Source organism: Hakea prostrata, chromosome 1, assembly GCF_041222555.1.
Source record: "Hakea prostrata isolate BN-2017 chromosome 1, UWA_Hpros_2, whole genome shotgun sequence".
NCBI lineage: Eukaryota > Viridiplantae > Streptophyta > Magnoliopsida > Proteales > Proteaceae > Hakea > Hakea prostrata.
The window spans coordinates 78,515,899-78,540,933 of record NC_142600.1 but is presented as its reverse complement, the minus strand read 5'-3'; the positions used below and the strand labels follow the sequence as shown (position 1 = coordinate 78,540,933).

Below are 25,035 nucleotides of genomic sequence, written 5' to 3'. Positions count from 1 at the left end.
GTGTAGAAACTAGAAAGGTCTTGTGCACAGAGGAAAAAGTAGGGGGACACTAGAGTCTCACGTTGGTTGATGTCCTCAGGAGAGCATATGGTAGGATTCAAATGTGAACCATTTAGTTGTCTGATAGGGTGGGTCAACATTATAAAGCTCTTCCTCTCCTAATTCCTCCTCTTATCTGTTCCAATTTGGAAGCTCTTCCTATAGATTATGAAAAGATTGGCCTGTAAGATGTGAGATGATGAATCTGATGCAGCACAACCAGTTGCTGTTCGAGATACAGTAACGTGAATAGTATAACCTGGGAGATTATTCTTCATATTTGGTTGGCCCCAAGTCCAACTTGCAAGGAGATAAACTGGGAGATCCTTGTTTTTCGTGGAAGTTTTAAATATAATGTAGATATTATTAAATTTTTTTTGGGATAATTATTTAAACAAAATTTTAGTTTGGGTTCAGAAGATTGTGGATATTCCCTAAGGAAAGAGAGTTTTGAATCAATGTTAAGAGGACCCCACTGCCCATTTCTATCTTGATGCTTTGGTAAGAATTCTGATCACCTATCCATGGAGTCAATACATTTTGGGCAAGCTGGTGAAGTGATGTCTAGAAGTTGCAGACCTAAAATAAGCAATGTAGCAGTCCAATGCTTTTTTTTTGGGTGGGGGTGGGGGGGGGGGGGGGTTTACAAAAGGTGAAACATGAGTGCTTGATACGCCCCTGATTACACAAGTGTATCAACGAAAGAAGAAACAGAGAAGAACAGCAGAAACATTGGCTGGAACAGGGCAGAACATAGGTGAAACAGGGGAGATGTGGTAGCTACACCAGCAGCAGGTGTAGAGGAAGGCCAAGTGGCAACCCAGGAGTGGGCAAATACCACCATTTTTAGTATGCACTAAAAGACAGAACTGTAGGCCAGATGGCAGCAGGACATTGGATAAGAGAATCAAGTTTGTTAGAGTACCAGGGGATGGGAGAATAATATAAGGGGAATAGCCGAATAGTAAGGGGGAGAAGGAAGAGAAAGGCAAGTTGATCTTGCGGGGAGAGGGAGCCTCTCAGGAGAAGGGTATAACCTTCTGGTGTTAGTTGCAGCTTTACCTTATTTCTGTTTTATCATTCCAAGAATTAGTTAGCAGATGAATAGAGTCTGTTGTAGTGGTTCAAGTTGGATTGTCGTCTTAATATATATGCAATGATATTCAACTTCCTCATCTGTTCATGTTCTTTATTTATCAATCTGAGTAATCTTTGCTGGTGTTGAGGAGTTTGGTAGGGAGATAAGTTAGGCTAGTGAGAAGGGGTCCTAACATTCTGGTATCAGAGCACGTCGACTCAGGGAATGATAAGAAGTAGAATGGAGTCCAGAGTTGAATTATTGGAAGACAGTGTGAAAGACCTGCAAACCCAACTCGCATTGATCGACTCGAAAATAGACAAGGTAGAACAAAGTCAGGTGGCATTCATGAGTGAACTGAGAACATACCTGGCAAAGGGAAAAGCCCTAGAGATCGATAGTCCATCGCCTGAAATTACTATGGGAAGGCAGGCTGAAGCGGCACCAACATCCGTGAGGGATAACTCGCAGAGTGCTGTCGTACAAGAGACACCGCAGACCACAACGTCCTTAGGGCGTCGCGATTTCTTTTCGAGGTATCTGGAGTTACCTATTTTCAATGGCGAAGATCCAAATGGATGGTCGGCTAGAGCGGAGAGATATTTCGGGCTGCAAGGGCTCACCGATGCAGAGAAGTTACAGGCAGCGCTGATTTGCTTCGAAGGACCTGCAATCGGGTGGGTACAATTCCGAGAATTACAAAATCCCTTCCATACGTGGGAAGAGTTGAAGCAGGAGTTGCGAAAGCGATCATGGAATTGCGGCAAGGATTAAGTCAGTTCAAGTGAGAAAGCCAGAGTCTCAACCTTGAGGAATAAATGCTTAAGGAGAAAGAAGACGAAGAAGCGAATGTTCTTTTGGAGTTAATGCAAGAGAGTAATGGCTGGAATTTCTCAGTCTTACCTTTGCTCAGGCATAATGATGATATATATAACTAGTTGGTACCTAAATTGATGGTGGATGCTCCATAGCCCTTATATGAGCGTGGCTTAGACGAAGGGTGGAGATGACTTCTTGGAGATGCTTGCTCAATAAGCTAAACCATGTGTGATCCTCTCGACAGCTGGAGATCTTGTTGATGAATTAAGTGGTCAGCATCAGGTTGATCCTGATGTGACACCAGCCCACAGTTGGGGGGACAAAAGGTGTTGATGCAATACTTGAGGCAGACTTTGGACGAATGAGAAACTTCCTCACTAGCGATAAACATTTAATGATTCCCAGCGCATTCAATGTTGTGATTTACGTCTGGATAAGGATACACTGAATCTCTTATCTACGCTACTTTTGCCGGGAAGTCGTATGAGGACAGCTGTATGTCACTACATGGTTTTCTTTGCAGCTTCTCAATTGGTATTCCCTTTTGAGAAGTTCCAAGTTTGGAAGTACCATATGAACCATCGTGGACCAGATTTAAACCCTTGGCTTGGTCCAAATGATCTGCTCTGGTTCATTGGCCTAAATCATGATGACCATAACATTAACCCCTTAAGTCTTCATAGAAAATCTTGTTATGAAGAATTTCTTGCCAATATCCGAGGCCTTGAAGGCAGGAACTTGCTGAGAAATGGAGAAGTCTTTCTGAGAAGTTGCAAACGTCTTCCAACGGATGAGCTGAACCCCTTGAATATGAATCTCAAAGAAAAATCTAATTCAAAAGAAGTAGAACGAAAACCTACCGACAGACGATCTTCAGTGCAGATCCAAGGCGAATTTGTTGTGGGACTCAAAGAGGTCTCGAGCCATCGAGAGCGTCCTTGCTAAAGCAATAGGGTTTCAGAGTGAGAAAAGAAGAAAAAAGATGAGGTTTTCATAAAAAGATGTGTATTGTCCACTTTACCCTCGTCTTAACTTAAAATTTTTATGCAAATCTGCATAAATGAAGAGAATAAAATTCTCATTCATAATAGACAAAAAAGTCTATTATGGATTATTGGGGTTTTTCTATTGTCTTAAATAAAAATAAAACTAAGAATGGATGCCAAACACTTTAAAATAAAATAAAATTCTAATAATTGAGAATGAGAATAAATACCAAAAAGAGCCCCAGAGATGTCGTGGGTTCCAAGAGGCGCCTGCAGCTACTTCAAAGAGTGGTATTCTGCAGTTTTCTAAAAATTGCAGCTAGTGTCTTCAAGTATAAGTCATCACTCATCCATAGCCTATCCCAGCCCTTCAAACCCTGGATTTTAGAATCCTAGCACTTCCCTCCATCATAGACAACCCCAACCGCACTCAACCCCTGCAGCACCCTGAGGATCCCTCCCCCTTTTATTACTAGTTAACCCCATCCCTCTTCTAATGCTAAAACTACAGTTATATCCCCGCCTCTCACCTTTTCTTCTGCTTTTCTTCTTTTCAGACCTGCGGCAGCTTGGCAATTTTCCTTGATTTAAACCCCAACCGCCAGCAGCTTAGTTTTGCAATTAAGAGTCCTGTCTCTAGGTCTAAACGCTTGCCCTTTTAGGATTAAACTTTAAAACCATTCCCCTACCTTCGATACTAAACTTTAAAACCATTCCCTTTTTAGGATTAAACTTTAAAACCATTCCCCTTCCTTCGATACTAAACTCCCACACCTAAAACCCTAAAATTCTGCTACTTATCTTCAATTTTAGGAAACCCTAACCCTAGAATCCTTCAAACCCTAATTTACCAAAACCTAACTTCAATTACAGATCTGAAACTGCTATTACAGCAAGGTTTAGTGCTTGAAAACATAAAACCCGTAAGCCTGGCCGAAACTACCCTAACTGTAGCCTATGCATACAAACCTTAAAACTATCCAAAATCCATCCTCCGAAAGTATTTTCAGCCCTAGAAGACTGCTGATTCTCAGGGAAGAGTATCTTGGAGCGACTTGGTTTTAGAGACACTCAAAACAATTAAACCCTAGATCCTAGTTCACATCATAGTGATTTTAGTTCCATCCTTGTCATGGGGATGCAAGTCCACAACACTTGATGCTTATGAACTTCATGTCTGCGTGGTGGCTGTTTCTGGCCAACCAGCCTCAGATATAAACCCTTCCTGTTTCTTGGATAGTCTCCCCAGCCAGTGCCTTTGCCACTCTCATCTTCTATTGCTCTGGTGCTCAGACACATCTTGTCAATGTAGGAATAATCCACAATCCCAGCATTTGCAATATCTATATTGTAGGGCAGTCGAGTTCTCATTAGCACATAATCTGAAAACTTGAGTTGATTGCATATAGTACGAACCTCATGTTCTGAAGTGCTCACTGGCCCTTTAAGTTAGTCCAGCAGGTTGAGATTGGTAGGGAAATCAGATGCTGCATTCAGCAAGGACATGGAAGGAAGTTCGAAATTTTGCTGCTGAGGTGTCAGGGGCAAGGACATAGGAGACAGGACCACGGTTATTTAAAGAGAACTTGATGCAGAATTGATGACATATTTACGAAAGAAGAAGCCCATTGGGTCAGGCCCATCAAAGGCCTAAAGTTGTCACCTGAATCAGCCCATGGTTTTCATGGGCTAAGGCTGTTTTAGTGGGTTAAAGTTAGCCCACATATGTTGAACCTCATAGCCTAAGCCTAAGTGTAGTTGTTGGAAAGTCAATAAAAGGGGCTTTTGTTTGAAAATAAGAGAACTCATTGTCAAAGGAGTTCTCCTTTGTCAAGAGTTAGGTAGTAGTTGAGTTATTAATAGGTAGGTGGTGTTAGCTAGTGGTTGGATGTTGCCATTAGTGTTTATGTCTTTTTAGAATGCTATATAAAGAGACTTATGTAAGTGGTGAAGACACAACTCATCTAGTGAAATCAATTTGCTTTGTTAGCATTCCTTTTCTATGGAGACTCCTTGTGTTTGATCGAGGTAGGTTGGTGTTTGATCCAATCGATCCACCTTGCGGTGTGAAGCCCGGGTGTTACTTTGTTGTCCTTATTGTTCTCTTAATTCTCTTATATTGTTCCATCCTTTTCTTCTTTATAGTCTATTGCTGTTTTGAAGACCTATTTAGTCCTTGTTCTTAAACCAATATCCTTGTTCTACCACTCCGGTTTGGTGCCTACCTTTATATCTGAATTTTATTTATCTTAAGTCTATCAAATCTAAAGTTGATTCCCTGTGAAAGGTCCTATTTGGCTACTATTTTGATCATTCAAATACAGTACTACATTAGAACTACTTTCATAAAGCCAGTTGGGATGCACAGAGAATCACCAGTTGAAGGGAGATACTTGACAGTGCAGTGTATCCAGCGGTTGCAATCTATTGCCGAAGTCCCTTATTCAAAACAGGTCTTCCGTAGCTTGCAAACTTCGATATTCTTTGTATATTCACATTGGTTACTGCTTGGTGCCAGTCAAAGTCATCTTAATTCAAAGTCTTTGCTTAAAATTGTTTATAAAAAGCCAGAAGAAAAGGCAACTAGAAAGGATGATAATGCACAGAAAAGGAACTTATGTTAATTCTGGAAAGTATCCTGAGCAGTATCTAATGTCAGTCCTTCATTCTTCCTAAAGCCAAATAAATTTCAGGTAGATGGTATTTATCTGTTGGGTTATTGTGTTAAGAATGGAAAAATTGTGTCACACCTGAAAACAAAAATTTTCTTGCGACTTTAAACCAGCTAAAAACAAAGATTTTCTTAAACCTTAATTTAACTTTCTCTTGCAGCCTCTTGATGCGAGCGGCTATTCAGTAATTCAGATGAATCTGCCAGACTTGTTCATTAATTGCAGTATAGAAGGAGATTCCTTCCATCGAAACTGCTTATGGAAGTTGGTGACCGAGGGCTCCGAGTCAGCAACTAGCATCGTATGGAAAATGCCTTCTGGAAACATGGAACATACCAAATTTGTATCCTCTGTTACCTTTATTTCTGCTCTATCATCCGCTCTTTTGATTGTTGTAACATCAGTATATTCTTTTCTCATTAAGCTGAAGTCGAAACATCCATGATATCTTGGAATGTGCATTATGTTGCAATTAAATGTTATGATGTTATTAAATTTAACAACTTCTAGCCTGTTATTTGTGTTTTACCAAATAGAATCTTTTTCTTCTGTACTTGTTAGGCATCCCAAACATCATATGTGAACTGTCGGGTACCTCAGCTACAATATTAGGTAACTAGTTTTCTGAGTTTATTAGTAAACATACTGTGTTTATTCTAGTTTTAATCCTTGAGATATCTGTCAATTTTAGGTCAGCTAGGTCTCTTTCGAAATTTTCACTCTCCCCTTTTTTTTGGGTAGTAATCTTCACTTTCTTTATTCGATCAATTTATGATTTTCTAATACCATAATTTGATCTTAGAATTAAGATGCAAAATAATTAATTTTTGGGATAATTATTATTGCCCCTTATACTTTGGTTTTATTACTAATCAAACCCCCTTCTTTGTGAAATTACTATTGCCCCCCTCACTTCTAAAGGTGTTAAGTGGCTCTTAACATCAAATATAAAATGTCTATTTTGCCCTTAAAATTAAGAAGTAAAAAATATGGCATTACCCTCCTTTATAGAAACTATATTGCATGTCAATTATATCCTTAAAATCTTATATTTTAGAATTAGTTTTGGATTTGGTGGGACCACATACTTATAATTATTAAAACTTTCACATTGCATTTAAATTTTTTATAATCACCATGATGGAAGTTTTACAAATAATTTAGCATATAAGATCTAATTGATAGAAAATTTGGTAACATACATAATGGTCAACATATATTAGGTGATTTTTAATTTTCAGTTTTGAATTAAATTTGATATTTCTTAATATTTTAGTTTCTATTTAATTACATCTTTCTTTTATTTGGTGATTTAGTTTTAGAGAAAAAAAAAATCACATATTTCCTTTATTTGGTGGTTTCTTTTAAAAAAAAAAGTGAAATTAAAGTTAATTTATTCCTATTAAGGGTAGTATTATAACTTGAAAAAAGAGCAAATAAGTAAAAAGATAATTGCAAGGTTATTTTTGGGATTCTGAAAAAATATATAGATGCCACATCATCAATTAACTGATGGAGCTTAATGGTATGGGGCATTAGTAATTGTTGACAAAGTTAAAGGTTAGAATAGTAATTTTAAAAAGTACATGGGATAAAGTAGTATTAAAATCAAAGTACAAGGGGAGAACAGTAAATATCCCAAAATATATTCATTGAAGCAGAAAACCTATTATAGATGTGAGCAAGAAAATTCAAAAGGAAAATTCAAAAGGAAACCAAAATCTGGAAAGAATCCCACCAACGAATCAAAAGGGAAAATGAAAAAACAAAAGCCTAAATTACCAATTGCACCATAGTTGATGAGGTAAATAGCCAATACTAACCGAAAAGGAAAAACATATGTTAAGATCAACGATTATTATTTAATTTAATAGATGGTATTAGATGAAGAAAAGAAATGGAAATCATATATACCTTATATGGGAAGATTATTACCAAAGCAAGTCCATCGTCGGTTTGATCCTTGACTCCGGTTAAGAACAGTTTGACCGCGATTGGGTTTGAACAAACCGGTTTAATCACTAGCGTGATAAGGAAGGAACCTTGCGGTTTCAAAGACATGCATGATCCCGCGGAGATTGGGACAGATAACCGATTTAAAAACGGTTACTATCACTAACAAGAGTTGGCAATCGTGTAAGATGTGGCAACTGCCATAGTCATGGAACGGAGGATCGTGTGAGCAGAGGAAACCACCCACAACTCCATAAAAGGAGTTTAACCGCGAGATTTGACGATCACCAAGAAAAGGCACGAACAAATCCAACGATAATCAGGCACCTACACAGCTGAGGTAACTGGATCGTTTTCCCTTACTATCCTACTCAAATTTGGCTCTGTACTTAGCCAGAGCTTTGTGATCAGTTCCTTAACTGACTTAGCTTTCGGAGGTGACCTCCCGACCCCCACGGTCGGGCCACGTCTAACGTTGTTTTACAGGTCATTCATCAGTGCTCTAAGGGCTAAGCAGATTTTGGACGCATCAATACTATTGTGGATGTTGGTCGGTTGGTAAAACCAACATCTTTCAGTGGAGAGGTCGTGAGTTTGATCTTGTATTAAAAATGCTAGATATCATTTTGTTTTTGGACTAAAAATGACTGGAGTCAGACCTAGTCCAATGAAAAACACCCAAATTAAGAAGATCTTTTAATTTTATGCAATTAAATTAAATTTATTAATTATTATTTCTTTTCGTTTTTATTTCTTGATCCTTAAGAGAGATTTTTTTGGGGAGGCGGCGGGAGGGAGGTCCACAATTTCCACTCCAACTCCTTGGCTGAAGATCCACAATTTCCACTCCGTTCTTCAATTTTTTTTTTTTTTTTTTTGTAAACGTTCTTCACTTTTGACTTCTTACTCTATTGCTCGCATGTAGTTGTCAAGATTTGCGATAATCCTCAGCCATAGGATAATAGTATATTGAATATGAGCCGTTCGTAACAGCAAGCTATTGTATAATTTTCACTACGGTTTTATACTTAAAAATGGAATATAGGTTAAGCTACAAATCGATAGTTTTTCAGGGGATGTGACGTGGGATGTATTTGCACGCGGATTTGGCCGGAAGAGAGAAAATTAAATGTAAATTCATTTGGAGAAATTTCATTTCTTTTTTTTTTTTGGTAATCAAGCTTTCATTAATATGAAGGGGTAGGAAAGGAAATTGAACATAAACTCAGTAACCAATCAGAGGAACATGGCCAATAACTCGGGCCCTAAACCGAGTGGGCCTTCCGTGCTAGATGATCCGCAACACAATTGGATCTTCTAGAAACATAAATGAGCTTAAAGCCCAAAAATCTACTACCTATAAATTTGATGTCTTCAATTACAGGTAGTATAAATGTGGGAGGTAAGGCTGTTTCGGATAAGAAACTCACTAGAAGCTGAGAGTCGGTTTCTATCTCCACAAATTCGAAGCCATTAGCTATAGCTTCTAACATCCCTGCTCGCATGGCCTCGGCCTCCCCCTCAATCACTGATGAGAATGATTTGGGTATGGATGCTGCCACTAGAGGCTTTCCTTCCCAATCTCTGATGATAATCCCCATGCCTCCCTTCTTTGTTTTCTTTTGCCAAGATGCATCGGTATTCACCTTCACAAAAGGGTGATTTGGACGCTTCCATTCCATTCTTTCCTCTAAAATGTTTCTACTTTCAGTTGTGGCATTTTGATTCACCTTCTTGACCGATGTCCAATATTCTGAGTGTGCTTGGATCGCCATTTGCATTATTTCAGATGGTGAAAACAATGATTCTCTAATTACCCTTGAAATTTGTGCTTTCCACAAGGACCATAAGATAAAGGATATCAGACTTTTCACTTTTTCTCCTTTCTTCTTCTCAAGTACTTGTAAATATGCTCGAGTCTTCATCCAATCGGCCAATGTGGTGAATTCTCTTTGGGAGCTTCTCCATGATAATGGACTACCAAACCACACTGCTTTGGCAAACTCACAATGGAGAAGATTATGAGTAATGGTTTCTTCCTCTATCCCACAAGCTCCACAAAGTTGGTCCACTTTCATTCCCCTCTTGTTTATTTCATTGGAGATGGCTAAACTGTCATTACATGCTCTCCATAGGAAGTTTTCACCTTGGGAAGAGTTTTACACTCCCAAATATCCATCCAATTTGTTGAGTTCATCTCTTCCCAGTTATGCACCTTAGAAGAGGATGGAGTTCTTTCTTCTTCTCTTTCATTTTAATTTGGAGACATGAAAGTTATGTTTCATGGTGGAAAACACATTAGGGTTTCGTATACACTGGTTAGAGGTCTTGCCGCTGCTTTGTCCTCATCTTCTTCAGATCTTGTCATTTTCTATTCTTCTTCTTGTTTCTCTCGATCGCTCTTCCTTAGCAATGGCATTTGCAAACGTTGAGTTCAGATTATTCGTTGGTGATTCACTTGGGGTTTGTACATCCACGTTTCGTGCTTCGGTTTAGGGTTTTCTTGTTAATTTTCGCTTCTTTCTTTATTTTCAAGCATCTTCTTGGGCACTTCTTTTACGTAGATTTCATCTTAGATTCATATTTGAAAATATCTTTTCAGATCTGCAATCTTCGAGTTCAAATCTATGGTATTTTCGTCCTTGCGTTTTTTTGGATCTGAGCATGGTTTTGTGATTTTTGGAGCTATTGATCTTTTAGTTTGTTTTTCATTTTCGGTTAGTATTGGCTATTTGCCTCATCAACTATGGTGCAATTAGTAATTTAGGCTTTTGTTTTTTCGTTTTCCCTTTTTGATTCGTTGGTGGGATTCTTTCTAGATTTTGGTTTCCTTTTGAATTTTCTTGTTCACATCTATAGTAGGTTTTCTGCTTCAATGAATATATTTTGGGATAATTATTGTTGCCCCCTTGTACTTTGATTTTATTACTACTTTATCCCCTGTACTTTTTAAAATTACTATTCCAACCTTTAATTTTGTCTACAATTACTAATGCCCCCCTACCATTAAGCTCTGTCAGTTTACTAATGATGTTGCATCTATGTATTTTTTCAAAATCCCAAAAATAACCTTGTAATTATCTTTTTATTTATTTGCTCTTTTTTTAAATTATAATACTACCCTTAATAGGAAAAATTAACTTTAATTTCACTTTTCTTTTTTAAAAAGAAACCACCAAATAAAGGAAAAATGTGATTTTTTTTCTCTAAAAATAAATCACCAAATAAAGAAAAGATGTAATTAAATAGAAACAAAAATATTAAGAAATATCAAATTTAATTCAAAGCTGAAAGTTGAAAATCACCTAATATGTGCTGACCATTATGTATGTTACCAAATTTTCTATCAATTAGATCTTATATGCTAATTTGTTTGTAAAACTTCTATCATGGTGATTATCAAAAATTTAAGTGGAATGTAAAAGTTTCAACATTCATAAGTATGTGGTCCCACCAAATCCAAAACTAATTATAAAATATAAGATTTTAAAGATATAATTGACATGCAATATAGTTTCTATCAAGGTAGGTAATGCATATTTTTTACTTCTTAATTTTAAGGGCAAAATAGACATTTCAAATTTGATGTTAACAGCCACTTAACACCATTAGAAGTGAGGGGGCAGTAATAATTTCACAAAGAAGGGGGTTTGATTAGTAATAAAACCAAAGTATAACGGGGCAATAGTAATTATCCCATATATTTTTAATGTTATTCAGATGGTTCACTCATTTGTTTTTCTCCTTTTCATTTGTTAATTGTTAATCAATCTTTTTTTTTTTGAAAACTAAAATCAAATTTGGCCGTTAAGAATTTGAAAATGTTAGTCACATTGACAAGAACAATTGTAGAAGACGTTTCGTACGTGCACATTTTTTGGGTACGCTTGTTTGAGGTATTTTACTATTTTGGTCATTTAGCGATAAGGGTATTTTGGTTTTTTTGGTATGTTTTGAGCATAAAGGGTATTCTGGTCATTTTGAATGTTCTAGGTAGGAAGATTATTTTGGTCATTAGGGCATAAACACGTTTTGGTCATTCTGGACATGAAGGGTACTCTGGTCATTTTGAATGTTTTGGACATGAAGGATTTTGGTCATTTAGGGATAATTTAGACATTTTGATATGTTTTGTGCATAACGGGTATTCTGGTCATTTTGAATGTTATTGGCATGAAGGTTATTTTGGCCATTAGGGCATAAGCACGTTTTGGTCATGAAGGGTATTCTGGTAATTTTGAATGTTGTGGACTGTTTGACAAAAAAGAATGTTGTGGACTGGAAGTCTAGAAGGTTATTTTGGTCATTAGGGCATAATTTGGTCATTTTAGTATGTTTTGGACAAAAAGGGTATTCTGGCCATTCTAAATGTTCTTGGCAAGAAGGTTATTTTGGTCATTGAGCATAAAGGTTTTAGGGTTTATAAGCCAGAGAAAAAATAAAATTGCGTATCTGTAAATGTAATGCGTGCTTTTGTGTAAGTGTATTACAGTTAGTTGTATTATCTATAGAGAACCTAAAAAAACAATTAATATAAAGGTTATTATGCCTCACCTTTCAATGATTGAATCTCCTAATTCCACCCAGCACCAAGAACAGAGAATAGATATAAAAACGAAAATAATTGATTCAAATGTAGTTGTTAAAAGCTAGAAGCAGTAGAATTGATACCTAGATACATCCAAAGTTGTATGTTCATTCATCACATGCATGCATGGGCTTAGAAAATGGAAGCACTTGAGTGAGTCCAAGGCTAATCTTGTCTTTTCGGGTTGTGGTTGCAGACATGATGAGAAGATGGATTGTGAGATTAAATGGGGGATTTTCATAATTTATTTTCTTGCACCTTTTAATGATAAGCCCCTCAATTTGTAATTACATCTCTTTGTATTTGAATCATGAGTTCGAAATGCTAAGATCATTAGAGAATATGAAATCAATCTAGACTTTTTATCCGAATACAGATTTGGTAATTAGTCAAAATCAGCTCTGATATACAGTAATAACCATCCCATTAGGAAGAACTCAAATCATGGTTCCAGCGAACCGCGTTGGAGGGTATTGATCAACCCGGACATCGGTTCGATGTCGAATCCATGTCTGCCGTACTCATAGCTGCACTTTCCGATTTAAGTTAACGGCAATAGTTTGACAGCGTTACATAATCTAAAGATGGCCGTTACGATAATCTCTAGGGTAAGTCATAATTTGGATATTTTGTTTCTTGTTTATAAAAAATATTTTTATTTTTCCGATTGGATACCTTAATTTCGTCAATCGGACTTTCCATCGCCGGTCTACTAACATGCCATAATCGCCTTTTAACGCCGTCGTGATTAATCTTCTCTCTTCTCTTAAACTCTAGAAGATTTGTCAATCATCACAAGGATCATCTACAATCATTGGATCCACTTTCGAACCTTCAGGCTCGACTCAAATGGCTCATAGTTGAGTTTGCGATCCTGAAAACATGGGTTAATGGGTTGAAAATCCTGGAATTTCACAGGTACCACTATCGACTGGCTGTAGTTGATCTTTTGAAACTGATCTAATGAATGAAATTTTGGAGGATGGGTTGTGGTTCAACGAAATTTTGAACATAGCTGCTGGCTGTAGTTTTTCTTTTTTTGGGATCACTTTCTAAATTGTCGGTTTGGAGATTGCTCTTATGGTTACTGCTTGGATTCTTTGGTCGTTTAAGTGAATTTTAGTTCTGTTTGCATATTTGGAGTCTTAAAAGATTTTCACTTCTTAATGAAGGTGAATTTTTTGAGTTAACCCTTGTCAAGATTGAATTCTTTTAAGTTGCTAAATTTACTACTACACAATTCTTCCAGCCAAATCAAGGCCTGTAGGATTGTTTGGGTAATTCCATTTTTCTTCTTTGTTTTTTCTGTCCAGCCTTCCTTTTATCTGCTATAGACTAAACGGTGATCGGGGAAGGAAGGAATTTCTCTTTTTTGGGGTGGGGGGTGTAGGTGGAGTTTCATTATGTCACCGTAGTTCACTCACTTGTGACAAGGTGCATGTGAGGTTTTATCAGAAAGGCCCAAATGCGCTAAAGGTCATTCTAAGTGGTAAGTGCAATTCGTTTAAGTGTCTTTTTGTCTTCCTCTTCTGGGGAGGAGGGGGTGTTGGGATCGGGTAGAGGAAATTTGCTTGTTATATGGGCTTTGGGTCTTTCTGTAAGTAATAATTTTGCAAACATCTACTTTCTATAAGAAGATTCATGATTCTTAGATGACCAATTCACAGATAAGGTCTTACTATGGTGTTTCGAGGAATCTACTGATTAAATTCAAAGATGATACAATTGATGAAACTTCGACATTAGCACAGGTGCTGACCTGTGATTCTGCCATTAGTTCACTACTCGATATCTCAATCCGTATGTTACCTGGAGATCATGGGCTTCCGCTGCAACAGGTTAATACTATAGCCACTAGTGTATGTTAGATTATCAGTGGTATATGATCAGTGACATTTTGAACAAGGTTCTTAAATATGTTTTCATTCATTTATGTTATGATTCTTTTTATACAAAATTAATCTTTTTGAATCCAATTTGCAGGTTCTCCCGGATGTACCCCAGCAATGGCAGACGCGGTAAATCGTGGAGGTGAGCTGCTGGCAAATCTAACGATTGGGAACACCATGGGAAACAGTTGCCAAAGAAGTAGGGAATACTTTTGGCATGGATTCAAGGATCCTAGGAGCAGAGATTTCAAAGGACATAGAATTGCTTGTGAATGTAATCACTTATTGGATGGCATCAAACTCAACTCCAAGACTTCTAAAGTCATAGAAGAGTGTCCGAAGGCCAAAATCCAAATCAACGAAGATGGGTTGAGAATTGCTGGACTAAGCGTTTTGAGAAATGCAAATTGTTGATGTATAGTGTGTGTATATATATATAGAGAGAGAGAGAAGGAAAGTAATTTAGGTGTTTGGATGCCAGGTATTATATATTTCAGGTAGAATAATTTTCACATTTCAAAATGAGAATGTAATTTTAATTTACTTGTCAAAAATATAAGTAAATCAAACACATATGTCTCATGTCTTTGACTCTCCATCTTGAACGAGAGCCTTGGTAGCCAAAAGTAAATCAATTTGCTTCTCCATATTGCATTTTGAAAGTTTGAAATTACAAAAGCTGGACAAGGCCATCTGTCGTGTTACATGAGCAAACGGATTTGACTGTGCACATTAGCAATGCAATCATCAATACGTTTGGAAAGTGTAGGCCTACTTACAGGAATGTGATGTTTTTAATGCAATACGCTCCTTGTGTCATGGAATGCTATCATTTATAGATTTTAAAAAAAATAGCATTAATCTTAAATTAAACCAAACAGTTTGGTAAAATAATTTTCACTTTATTCTAGTTACAATCCCCTCTTACACTGCAACCAAACATACTCTCGAATCTCGATGTGTTATGTGTGAGAGTTCAAAAGGAGAAATACCTGTGTAAGGTACTTATTTTTCTTTTCTTATGCGATTTCATTTTTGGTTACAATTTTTAAAGGAAAATGAAATGATTAAGTAATATTTAACAATGTGTTATGTGTGAGATTTCATTTTTTTAACAATTAAAATGACACGACTAACAAGACATTTAGACAATTAAAATATTACTTAATATGTGAAACAATTAAAATGACACGACTAACAAGACATTTACACAATTAAAATATTACTTAACGTGTAAAACAATTAAAATGACACGACTAACAAGACATTTACACAATTAAAATATTACTTAACGTGTGAAACAATTAAAATGACACGACTTACAAGACTCTTAAACAATTAAAATATTACTTAACATTGAAACATGAAAGTCACATGACTTGTTAGTTGTTTCAAACCCGAAACCCGAAACCCTCTAATCCCGAAACCCGAAACCCTCTATGGGGACGGGTAGTTGGAGCAATATCCCCTCCTGCACTTCTTTTGGTCCCTTCCTCTCAGTGAAGGAACCTGGGTTTAGACGATTCAAGCTGTTGCTGCTCTCTGATTCATTGTCACTGCTACTAGCCCCATTTGTCTTTGTACCACTGGCTCTGCTATCTAAATCCTTACGGTTCTCACCATATTGTTTGTCCTCAGTTCCAGATAAATTCACCGACTCCATGTTGTCCAAGTTCATGTATGAACAAGTCATCAAAAGCTTCCCCTTCAGATTTTCTCTCCCCCATTCCCCATTCCCTTTTCACTAACCGAGCAGCTTACCATTGCCTACTATTTCCGTTACCAAAACCAAAAGCAAAAAACTTACGATCAAACCCTAGAACATCAAAAACCAAAACGCACAGAATGTCTAATCAAGAAAACCAAACCACAACATTACATTCAGGATTCACAAACCAGAATATACACCATTCGGTTCCTCAATCCTCAAACGCCATAACACTAAAATGTTCTGGGAAGGGGATAAACATACACAGTTCGTACCTCGCCAACAAGAAGTACTACGCCATTACAGTCTTAACCAGGGATTTTTATCCGCTCCGGTTCTGATGTCCTCCTGTTTCCTAAAGTTCACCATTAGATCAATGACAAGTGTATTATACTAATCTAATGGTCAATAATTTATCATACATTATAATATATATTTTTTTAATTTCTCATTTAACTATAAACCATTTAACCCACCGTCTTCTCTCAAAAGTTCAAAACCTAACTTCCATTGTTCTTGGCTTCGGCTCCGGTAAAGGCACCAAAACCTAACTTCCATTGTTCTTGGCTTCGGCTCCGGTAAAGGCACCGTCTCTCCTTGGCTTCGCCTCTAGCAAGGGCACCGTCTCTCCTTGGCTTCGCCTCCAGCAAGGGCACGTCTCATACTCGTATGGAACATGACGATTTCGTCACCAACGCCGTCGACGGAATCAGCTCTCCCTAGCATGTCTCCAATCTTCTCCTCCCCATAAAACAACTCCAACGAGATTTGTTTCTCATCAGTTCGGTTTCTTCCAACTCACGGATCACTCAATCCTCTCCGAACTAAACTCTTGCAGCAGAAAATAAATTTCATGTTTTTCCACTTACCAGAGAACTGAGAAGAGGAAGATAACCAAATTATTTCATCTCGAATCCAAATGAACAGGGGTTTTGATTTTACGGTGTAATGATTTAGACGAAATTCGTTGTAACTATAACTTTCTGGATCCAAATGAACATGTCACTGGGTTTTAGGATCTTAGATTTCTGACTCTCACTATCACGGTGACGACAAATTCAAACCTGAGTCCCTCCTTTTCCTTCAACAGTAAGTTCTTCTAACTTTGCTTTTGTTTTTTCTTTTCTTTTTCTGTTTCTTGCTGTGTCTACTGTGTTGCATCGTTTGTGTTTTGTAAATTTGTTTTTCTGTTTCTTGTTGTGTTTTTTTTAATATAGGGTTCTGATTGCATCTGTTGAAGGTTTCTAATCCTTTCTGCCAAAATTTAGGGTTTGGGTTCCGGCGGTCTAGGGGGTTTCGGCAGTGTTGGGGTGCCGGAGGTGTTGGGGTTCCGGCTGGGTTTGAGTTCCGGCGGTTTTTGGTTCCGGCGTTGTTGGGGTTCCGGCGGTTTTGGGGTTCCGGCGGTTTTGGGATTCCGGCGGTGTTGGGGTTCCGGCGGTGTTGGGGCTGCCGGCGGTTCGTAGGGTGCCGGAGGGTATGAGGTGGCTTAGGGTATGAGGTGGCGTAGGGTATGAGGTGGCTTAGGGTATGAGGTGGCGTAGGGTATGAGGTGGTTTAGGGTTTGAGGTGGCTTAGGGTATGAGGTGGCGTAGGGTATGAGGTGGTTTAGGGGTTGAGGTGGCTTAGGGTATGAGGTGGTGTAGGGTATGAGGTGGCTTAGGGTATGAGGTGGCGTAGGGTATGAGGTGGCGTAGGGTATGAGGTGGCTTAGGGAATTTTCTACTGAAATTTTCTTCTTTTATTTATTTATCCCATAATATCTCCACCGAGAGATCACAACCGACTAACCCTACAATGATAAAATTTAAACCTAAATCTTTATGATCTAAGCATTACCAATCAAAACATGAATCTCAACCAAGCCAACAATTTAAAATCGGGGATCTGTTCAATGAACACTGTTTAAAGTTTTAGGGGGGGGGGTAAACTAACATTAAATGTTCTTCAAGATAAATATCATTTTTTAGTGACATTAGTTAATAGTTAATACCAACCCCCTATCCCACTCCCCGCGTTCTTCCGCTTTGTAATTTTGGAGGCTAATCGAAGTACAAACCAACAAAATTAAATTATGAAACAATGTTTCACGTCTCCACTTCAAAAGCAGATTGGTGTAGTTGAAAGATTATAACTAATTGAATGAGATTAATATTAAGCAATTGGGGATTTTAGGGAAGCAAATTAAACTCAGTCAATAACTCACGATGGCCACTTTGTGACGAGGAATGAGGGTAGCATAAGGCAACCTAGCCTCCTTGGCAGAAAGTTCCTGGTTGAATGGAAGAAACGATTTGAAGTAGTTACACGTCGATGAGTAGGTTCGGGATGGGGTTCTCAACAGTGAAGAGGTGCTCAGCTTCTTTGGCATGGTCAATGACGACGTCTATGCCGTTTCATCCGTCACAGACTCAATACGCTTGCTTCTGCTGATTCCTATAGAATTGGCCCTTCTCCTTGGTTTGTTGGATCATCTAGTTGTGGTGTCCTTCACCATTGTGTATATCGTCAAGAGCTTGCCACCATACAATTCCAGCGGATGCCGAACTCGCATTCCAAAGTAAATCTAGTAAGGTTAGCAATTAGATGGGGATACAAATGATTGATTATCGACAAATCGGTGGCCGTAGTAATGACAGAATTCAAGAACCAGTCCGTCGGATGAGGTTTGATCGACGCTAAAACCTCATTAGAACGTTGGATAGTAACGGGGCGTTGGGTTGATGGCTTCAAGGTGACGTCGGTTGGTAGAGCGACTCACGCTTGCCGGTTCAAGTTTTACTATGATTTAAACAGCTATAATATGTATTTGAAAGGTTATGAATCTTATGATATTTGGGAACTATGTATATCCATATGGGGATGTATGGTGGACGAAAAGTCGGGTGAAGATGTATGGTTTTTCTTATCTATTTTCTCCTGAGACGTGGTTTTGGAAATCAAGTAATTAGACAATTTTTCTGGTAGAAAGAAATGAAAGGGCTATAATATCTATCGAAAAGGTACTTTACAATAGGGAGGGATATTATTTTATTTTTGGTAACCGGATGGATGTTATTATAGTCAACTAAAAGAAAAGAACATAAATTGTGTTTGTCTTTTTAAATTTAATAATTGTATGATATGATTTATATAGTTGTATGATATTGTGGGATTGGATGGGTATGAAGAGCTGGAAGGGGTGCGGTCGTTTGATTTCGGGTTTTTTTGAGAAGGTTCATGTTTATTTAGGAGGGATATTTTGGTCTAAGAAAATACGTGCCACAAGTGTTGGAGATTTTCCTTTTATATAGTAGTATGATATGATTTGATCCGGAAGGGGATTTTTCTCACGAGGTATAATTTGATTTTTTTTAGTATAAAGGGTATGTTGGACATACAAGACATTTTAGGTGATTTGGTATTACAAGGTATTTTGGCGTTTTTAGTCATAAAGGACAATTTGGTCATTAGGATGAAGGGCATTCTGTTCATTTTGAATGTTACGGGCAAGAAGGTAATTTAGGTCATTAGGGCATAAGTACATTTTTGTCATTTTGGCATAAAGGGTATTTTGGTCATTTTGAAAGTTATAGACAGGAAGGTTATTTTGGTCATTAGGGCATAAGCACGTTTTGGTCATTTAGGGATAATTTGGTCATTTTGGCATAAAGGGTATTTTGGTCATTCAGGGATAATTTAGTCATTTTGGCATAAAGAGTATTTTGGTCACGTAGGGTAGTTTGCTCGTATGAGACAACATTTAGTCATAACAACATTTTGGGTCATGTCCTAGATGGTATTTTCATCATTTAGGACATTTAGGTGATTTGATCCGAAAGGGGATTTTGCTCATGAGTTACAATTTGATTTTTTTTTAGTAGAAAGGGTATTTTGGACATAAAGGACATTTTAGGTGATTTGGTGTTACAAGGTATTTTGGCCTTTTTAGTCATAAAGGGCAATTTGGTCATTAGGGTTTTGGGTTTAGGGTTTTGAATTTTGGGGTTTAGGGTTTGGGAGTCTATTAGTCGTACCATTTTCATTGTTCCACACGTTAAGTAATTTTTTAATAATTTTTTACAATTTGATGGTTTTAACATTGCCACTTGTATGGCTAGATATGCTTAGCGTAACATGTAAGTCAGTCATGCGATGGAAAAGTTTAATTTCATCTTCTTCCTTTGTTTGTTTACGGCGGTTCCGTTCGGTGATGGAACCAGCAAACTTCAACCGGTGGTTCCGTTCGATGATGGAAGCAGCAAGAGAAGCTTCTTCTTCTTCTTCAAACTTTAAAGGAAGACTGGACCTCACAACGAGCTCAACAAGACGAACTGCACTCGATTTCGCAGTTCGACTTCTTCATTATTTTTGGAATATGACTCAACGATGATGATTTTTTTCTGTCTCTCCCTCTCCCAGTTTCTCTTTTCATGTCTCCAAAATATTTGGCCCTTTAAGGAGTTCATAATCAAGTTGTGTGCAGGAGCAGCCATGGAAGGATTATTTCCAGTAACTGATGTTTCGGCTTTCAGAGAATGCTTCTCCTTAGCATGGAAGAACCCTTACGTTATCCGGCTAGCTTTCTCTGCAGGAATCGGTGGTTTACAACTAAAACCGTAAGTGTTGAATCACTTTTTGAGTGTTTTCCAAGTTTTTCTTCTCTTGTTTTCCATTGCCTTTCTGACTGGTTCTGGGTTTTGTTTCTCACTTTATTTTTGCTAGAGAAACGAGAGCTTCTTAAGGTGTATTTGATCGATCAACTACCTATACGCCAACAATGGCTCCGGCGAGTACCTGGATCTCATTCGCTCTACCACCGCTCATGCCCTTTGATAGCTCCGGTGACTCTTCTTAGAATCACTACTTCTTTGACGCCTTTGAAGCGAATGGTGTTATATATATGCTCATTTACAACAATTTCGTTCCACTCTGTCTTGGTTTATGCTTTTGTTTGTTGCAGTTCCATTCTGAAATAGAGTTGATAACCAAGACTTTGAGGGTTTTTGGTGGTTTGGGGTTCCGGCGCTGTCTGGCGGGTCTTGGGTGGGGTTTCGGCTGCCGGCGGCCGGCGGTATTGGGTGTTGAGTTTTGTGTGCCGGCAGTGTTGTGGTGGTGCCGGCGGTGTTGTGGGGGTGCCGGCGATGTTGGGGCTGCCGGCGGTCGGCGGTCGGCGGTGGTGTTGGGACCGCCGGCGGTGTTGGGGCTGCCGGCGGTGATGTAGGGCCGCCGGCGGTATTGTGGCGTAGGGTATGAGGTGGCGTAGGGTATGAGGTGGCGTAGGGTATGATGTGGCGTAGGGTATGAGGTGGCGTAGGGTATGAGGTGGCGTAGGGTATGAGGTGGCGTAGGGTATGATGTGGCGTAGGGTATGATGTGGTGTAGGGTATGATGTGGCTTAGGGTATGAGGTGGTGTAGGGTATGATGTGGCGTAGGGTATGATGTGGCGTAGGGTATGATGTGGCTTAGGGTATGAGGGCTTAGGGTATGAGGTGGCGTAGGGTATGAGGTGGCGTAGGGTATGAGGTGGTGTAGGGTATGAGGTGGGTTTAGGGTATGAGGTGGCTTAGGGTATGAGGTGGCGTAGGGTATGAGGTGGGTTAGGGAAATTTTTTTCTTGTATTTATTTATTTATTTTCAAAATATACGATTTTTCTTGACATAATTCTATCTGTTTTTGCAGTCTACTCAAAATGGAAACCAGCTGAACTTAACATGTCAACCCAATTATGTAGTTGATGTTATGAATATATGTGCGGTTTATGCCTTTTTTCTACCATCGTATGTGGTTTATTGTGTAAATCTTGGGACTTGGAGTAATACTATCTGCATTTTCTTCAAATTGATCTCTCAAGTAAAACTAGTTCACTGTGTTCAATTGTCTTTTCATGCCCACCGTGACATCTCCATTAGGTATACTGGGTTACCTTTATAGTAAATTTGGACCCCCCTTCCCTTGGAAAAAAATCTTCCAATTTTTTGGGAATTTATAGGGGGGGAAATAGAGGGGGTTGGTAGAACAATTGGGGGTGGTGATAAAATAAAGTGGGGGGGGGGGGTTGGTTTTTTTTTTTTGTTTTTTTTCTTGCTAGGGGGGGGGTGTTGTGGGGGGGTGGTTTGTGTTAATGGAGTGAGTAAGAAAGAAAAAAAAAAGGTGGAAAAAAGTAAAAATTTTATTTTTTTGTTACCTATGCCATAAGTTTTTTTAAATTAAAAAAAAAAATTGATTCTAAAAAACCAAATTCAATTTTACAAATATAAATGTGTCACTTTCCATTATACATATACCCACAATCCAAAATGTAAGCACAAATGAAGATCCAATTCTACCAATACAACTCAGCTTGTAAGCATAGATGAAGACCCAATTCCTTTGTATTGGCCACACAACACTTAGCAGAAAAGTTACCACACAACCATTAGTACAGTTGTACAATCTAAAAAATGAAAGGCAAAAGAGTACAAATAAAAATAATAGATCATAAGATCAAAATTTGAAATAAATTAAATGTCCAAAGCGTGTTCCGCATCCAAAAATCAAACATATATTTATTTTGAATGATGAAGAGTTGACATCCCTTTTCAGGGAATGTAATACAGAGAATTGGGAAGCTTAAATGTTCTCATGGCACCAGGAAGCCCCACAAGGCAGGGCCACTGTGATTCAACCATTCCCAGATACAGTAGCCTTCATGGATCAGCTTCTTCCTCTGCTTTGCCTTGAACTCTTGCACTGTCATGCCATTGTTCTCATAACCCCTATCATAAACAGACGGTGAGAGACACAACTCATTGAGTTAATGATTGATCTTGATTCTTGATAGAAGAATATAAACTTCTGATTCAACTAAGTGAAAGGATAGAACTTCACCAACCTCAGAATGAGACCAGACCACCCAGTGCAACCAACCTTGAAGAGGTTATCAGTTGTGGGATCCCTGAGGTGTTCTCCTCTTGAAGACATTAAGAAGATCTTCAATCCTCTTCGTTTGATCTCATTGAAGAGGTTCATCGAGTGCTTCAGAGCTGGAGCGTTGGTCTTCCACGCCCATTTCTCAAAGTCTGTAACAATGAACTTCTCTCCTCTGAAAACAATAATTAGTTAAAGAAATTGCTGACAAAGGAAAAAGAAGAAAAACGTGGAAGATCTGATAAAAGGTAGGAAATGGAGCCCAGATCAAGAGCTCCTATGTACAGTACCTGTGGCGATGTTTCTTGAAGTAAGGAACAGTGGAAAGAAGGGTATCATCAATATCAAAGATCCAAGCATCTTTGCCATCACCAGTCAACTTGAAGTTTTTGCTGAGATAGATGGTGCATTCTTCCAGTGCTTTCTTTGAATTCACCTTGTATTGAGTGGAGGTCATGTACTTGCCGATGTAATCTGTGCATTCTTCAGGGACAACTCAATAGCCACGAATGTTATGGAGCTCGACATTGATCCTCCAAGCTTCACAATAGTTCTTCAGGGTTATCTTTAGGTCATTTGAGTCCTTCCCTATCTTCCACTGGTTCAAGATATTCCAGTTTGCAACTGCTACACCAACAACGAGACTAGAGAAGCACAGCAACAAACCCAGATTTCTTCCCATTTTCTCCTTCTTTATGATCAAAAGACAAAAAGGATTCTGGGGGTGGATCAGGAGAACAGAGCTTTGGATATTTATGTAGGTGGATTTCCAATTTTCAAATTGCACCACATGAACCTGCAAGTTGCAAGAGAGACAATCAAAATTCCATCTCTATTCTGGGGTTTCTTTAAGCACCACATGAGAAGCTTACTTACCCACAACAGCAACCATATCTGTGACTGAGAGTCCTTGGTCTATGAACTTTGCAACGAGAGTAAGAAGACCCTGATCAGGTGTGGGGATGTTTGAGACAGCAAGGCTGTAGGTTGCACTTATGGAATCCTTTCTATCTAGTGGTACATCCCAGTAAGGTCCACCAACCTAAGAAAACAAAAGATTTACAAATAATCCATAGGCATCAAAAGATTACTTTGACAAAAAAGTACCTATAAAAGCTGCTGCAGGAATGCAATATAAAAGACATTCCGACTTTAATAAGAATGAAGTGAAACAAAGCAATATCCTAAGTTCTAAACAAGAAAAACAAAAATGCTAATTACTTAACCGCACTGGCATATGTCACATATGTTTAGTATATACCACATAATGTGTTTATGTTTAATAGATATACATCATGAACATAGAAGAGTAACTGGTCCATGTCTAGTTGATGAGAACTCACAGTAATCAGTCCAAATGGCCATGATTGTGACACCTAATTCCCTGGCTTTTATGGGTGCTCGATCATTGTCTGCTCTCTACCTAACCACTATTAATAAATAGCACCAATAAAATGCCCATTGTGCTTGTCTCACCAGAACTTGAACCACCATTACCATCAGTTTTAAGGATTAGCTCTAGAAGTAATGGAGAAATGATGACCTTAGAACCATTTTCAATCCTTCTAGCTGCCAAGATATTATAAGAAGAGGAACATAATGAGTTACCAACTAGTTCAGTACAAGCATTTGAAATTGAAAGAAAGCTCAAATATCATAGATGTTTCTAAATTATAAGAAAATGAAGTTACCAACTACTGAACCACATTTGATATGTATTCTGGTTGTGGATAGAAGCATTTTAATTTTGCAGGATGGACATGCAACCTTGGTAGTTGGTACCATCTTTGACTGAAGAGTGCAATCATTAAAGTGGTGATAGATCTTTTGTATAAACTATGGAGCTTGGAACAAATTGCCAGTTGTACGCAGTAATTATGGAATGCCCTGACCTCTGGTGTGAACAGGTTACAATATCACAGCACACACAGGGACAACTTTTGGAAAGATTTTGGAAAGATTTTATTGAACTTGATTCAACCCATTGAACCCCCCACCCCCGGATTTTTATTTGCAGCAGCAGTTGCCTGCTGCTGCCAATGGTGAGGATTAGGCCATGTAAGCATAAGTAAATCAAACGGCTGTAAATCAAAGGGCAGGGTATGTATGTAAATGTACAAATTTACTTTAACGTTTAAAGGTGCAGAACCCCGCTCCAAAAGAGATTTGAACTCTTGACCTCTTCATCAATTCACATTCCAACATGGTTGAATAATATTATTGAAATCGATCCTAGTGTTTTTTGTGATAACAAGGAGGGGCTCTTAATCAATACAATTGAGATATGGACCAAAAGAGAGATGAATTCAGAATTTGAAGGTGCAAAAACCAAAAGGAAGTTTACAGGGGCTCTTAATCAAGGAGGAGGTTAACAGCCTCTGCTACCACTATCTACCAAACCCAATGAAGAGAAAGA

The 25,035-nt window shown here is 38.3% G+C and overlaps 1 protein-coding gene, 1 long non-coding RNA gene and 1 pseudogene across 6 annotated transcripts in view; 2 read left to right on the top strand and 1 right to left on the bottom strand.

Annotated features, from left to right (window-relative positions):
- The window catches only part of LOC149030283 (phosphatidylinositol-glycan biosynthesis class X-like protein), a 34,985-nt gene extending 28,193 nt beyond the window's left edge, over positions 1-6,792 (top strand). For 2 of the 5 annotated variants that reach the window (XM_089142553.1, XM_089142552.1), the window contains one exon: positions 5,755-6,792. In XM_089142553.1, the coding sequence (XP_088998679.1) occupies positions 5,755-6,039 (285 nt within the window). In that variant the 3' untranslated portion in view covers positions 6,040-6,792. The remainder of the gene's footprint in view (positions 1-5,754) is intronic. The other 3 variants (XM_089142551.1, XM_089142554.1, XM_089142550.1) reach the window with 2 other exon arrangements.
- Positions 6,793-19,873: 13,081 nt separating this feature from the next.
- On the top strand, positions 19,874-21,517 carry LOC149030282 (uncharacterized). Its single transcript, XR_016172945.1, has 3 exons — positions 19,874-20,327; positions 20,434-20,552; positions 21,393-21,517. It is a non-coding gene; the product is annotated as an uncharacterized LOC149030282 (long non-coding RNA).
- A 486-nt stretch (positions 21,518-22,003) lies between these two features.
- LOC149030281 (acid phosphatase 1-like) lies at positions 22,004-24,239 on the bottom strand (annotated as a pseudogene).
- Positions 24,240-25,035: the final 796 nt, after the last annotated feature.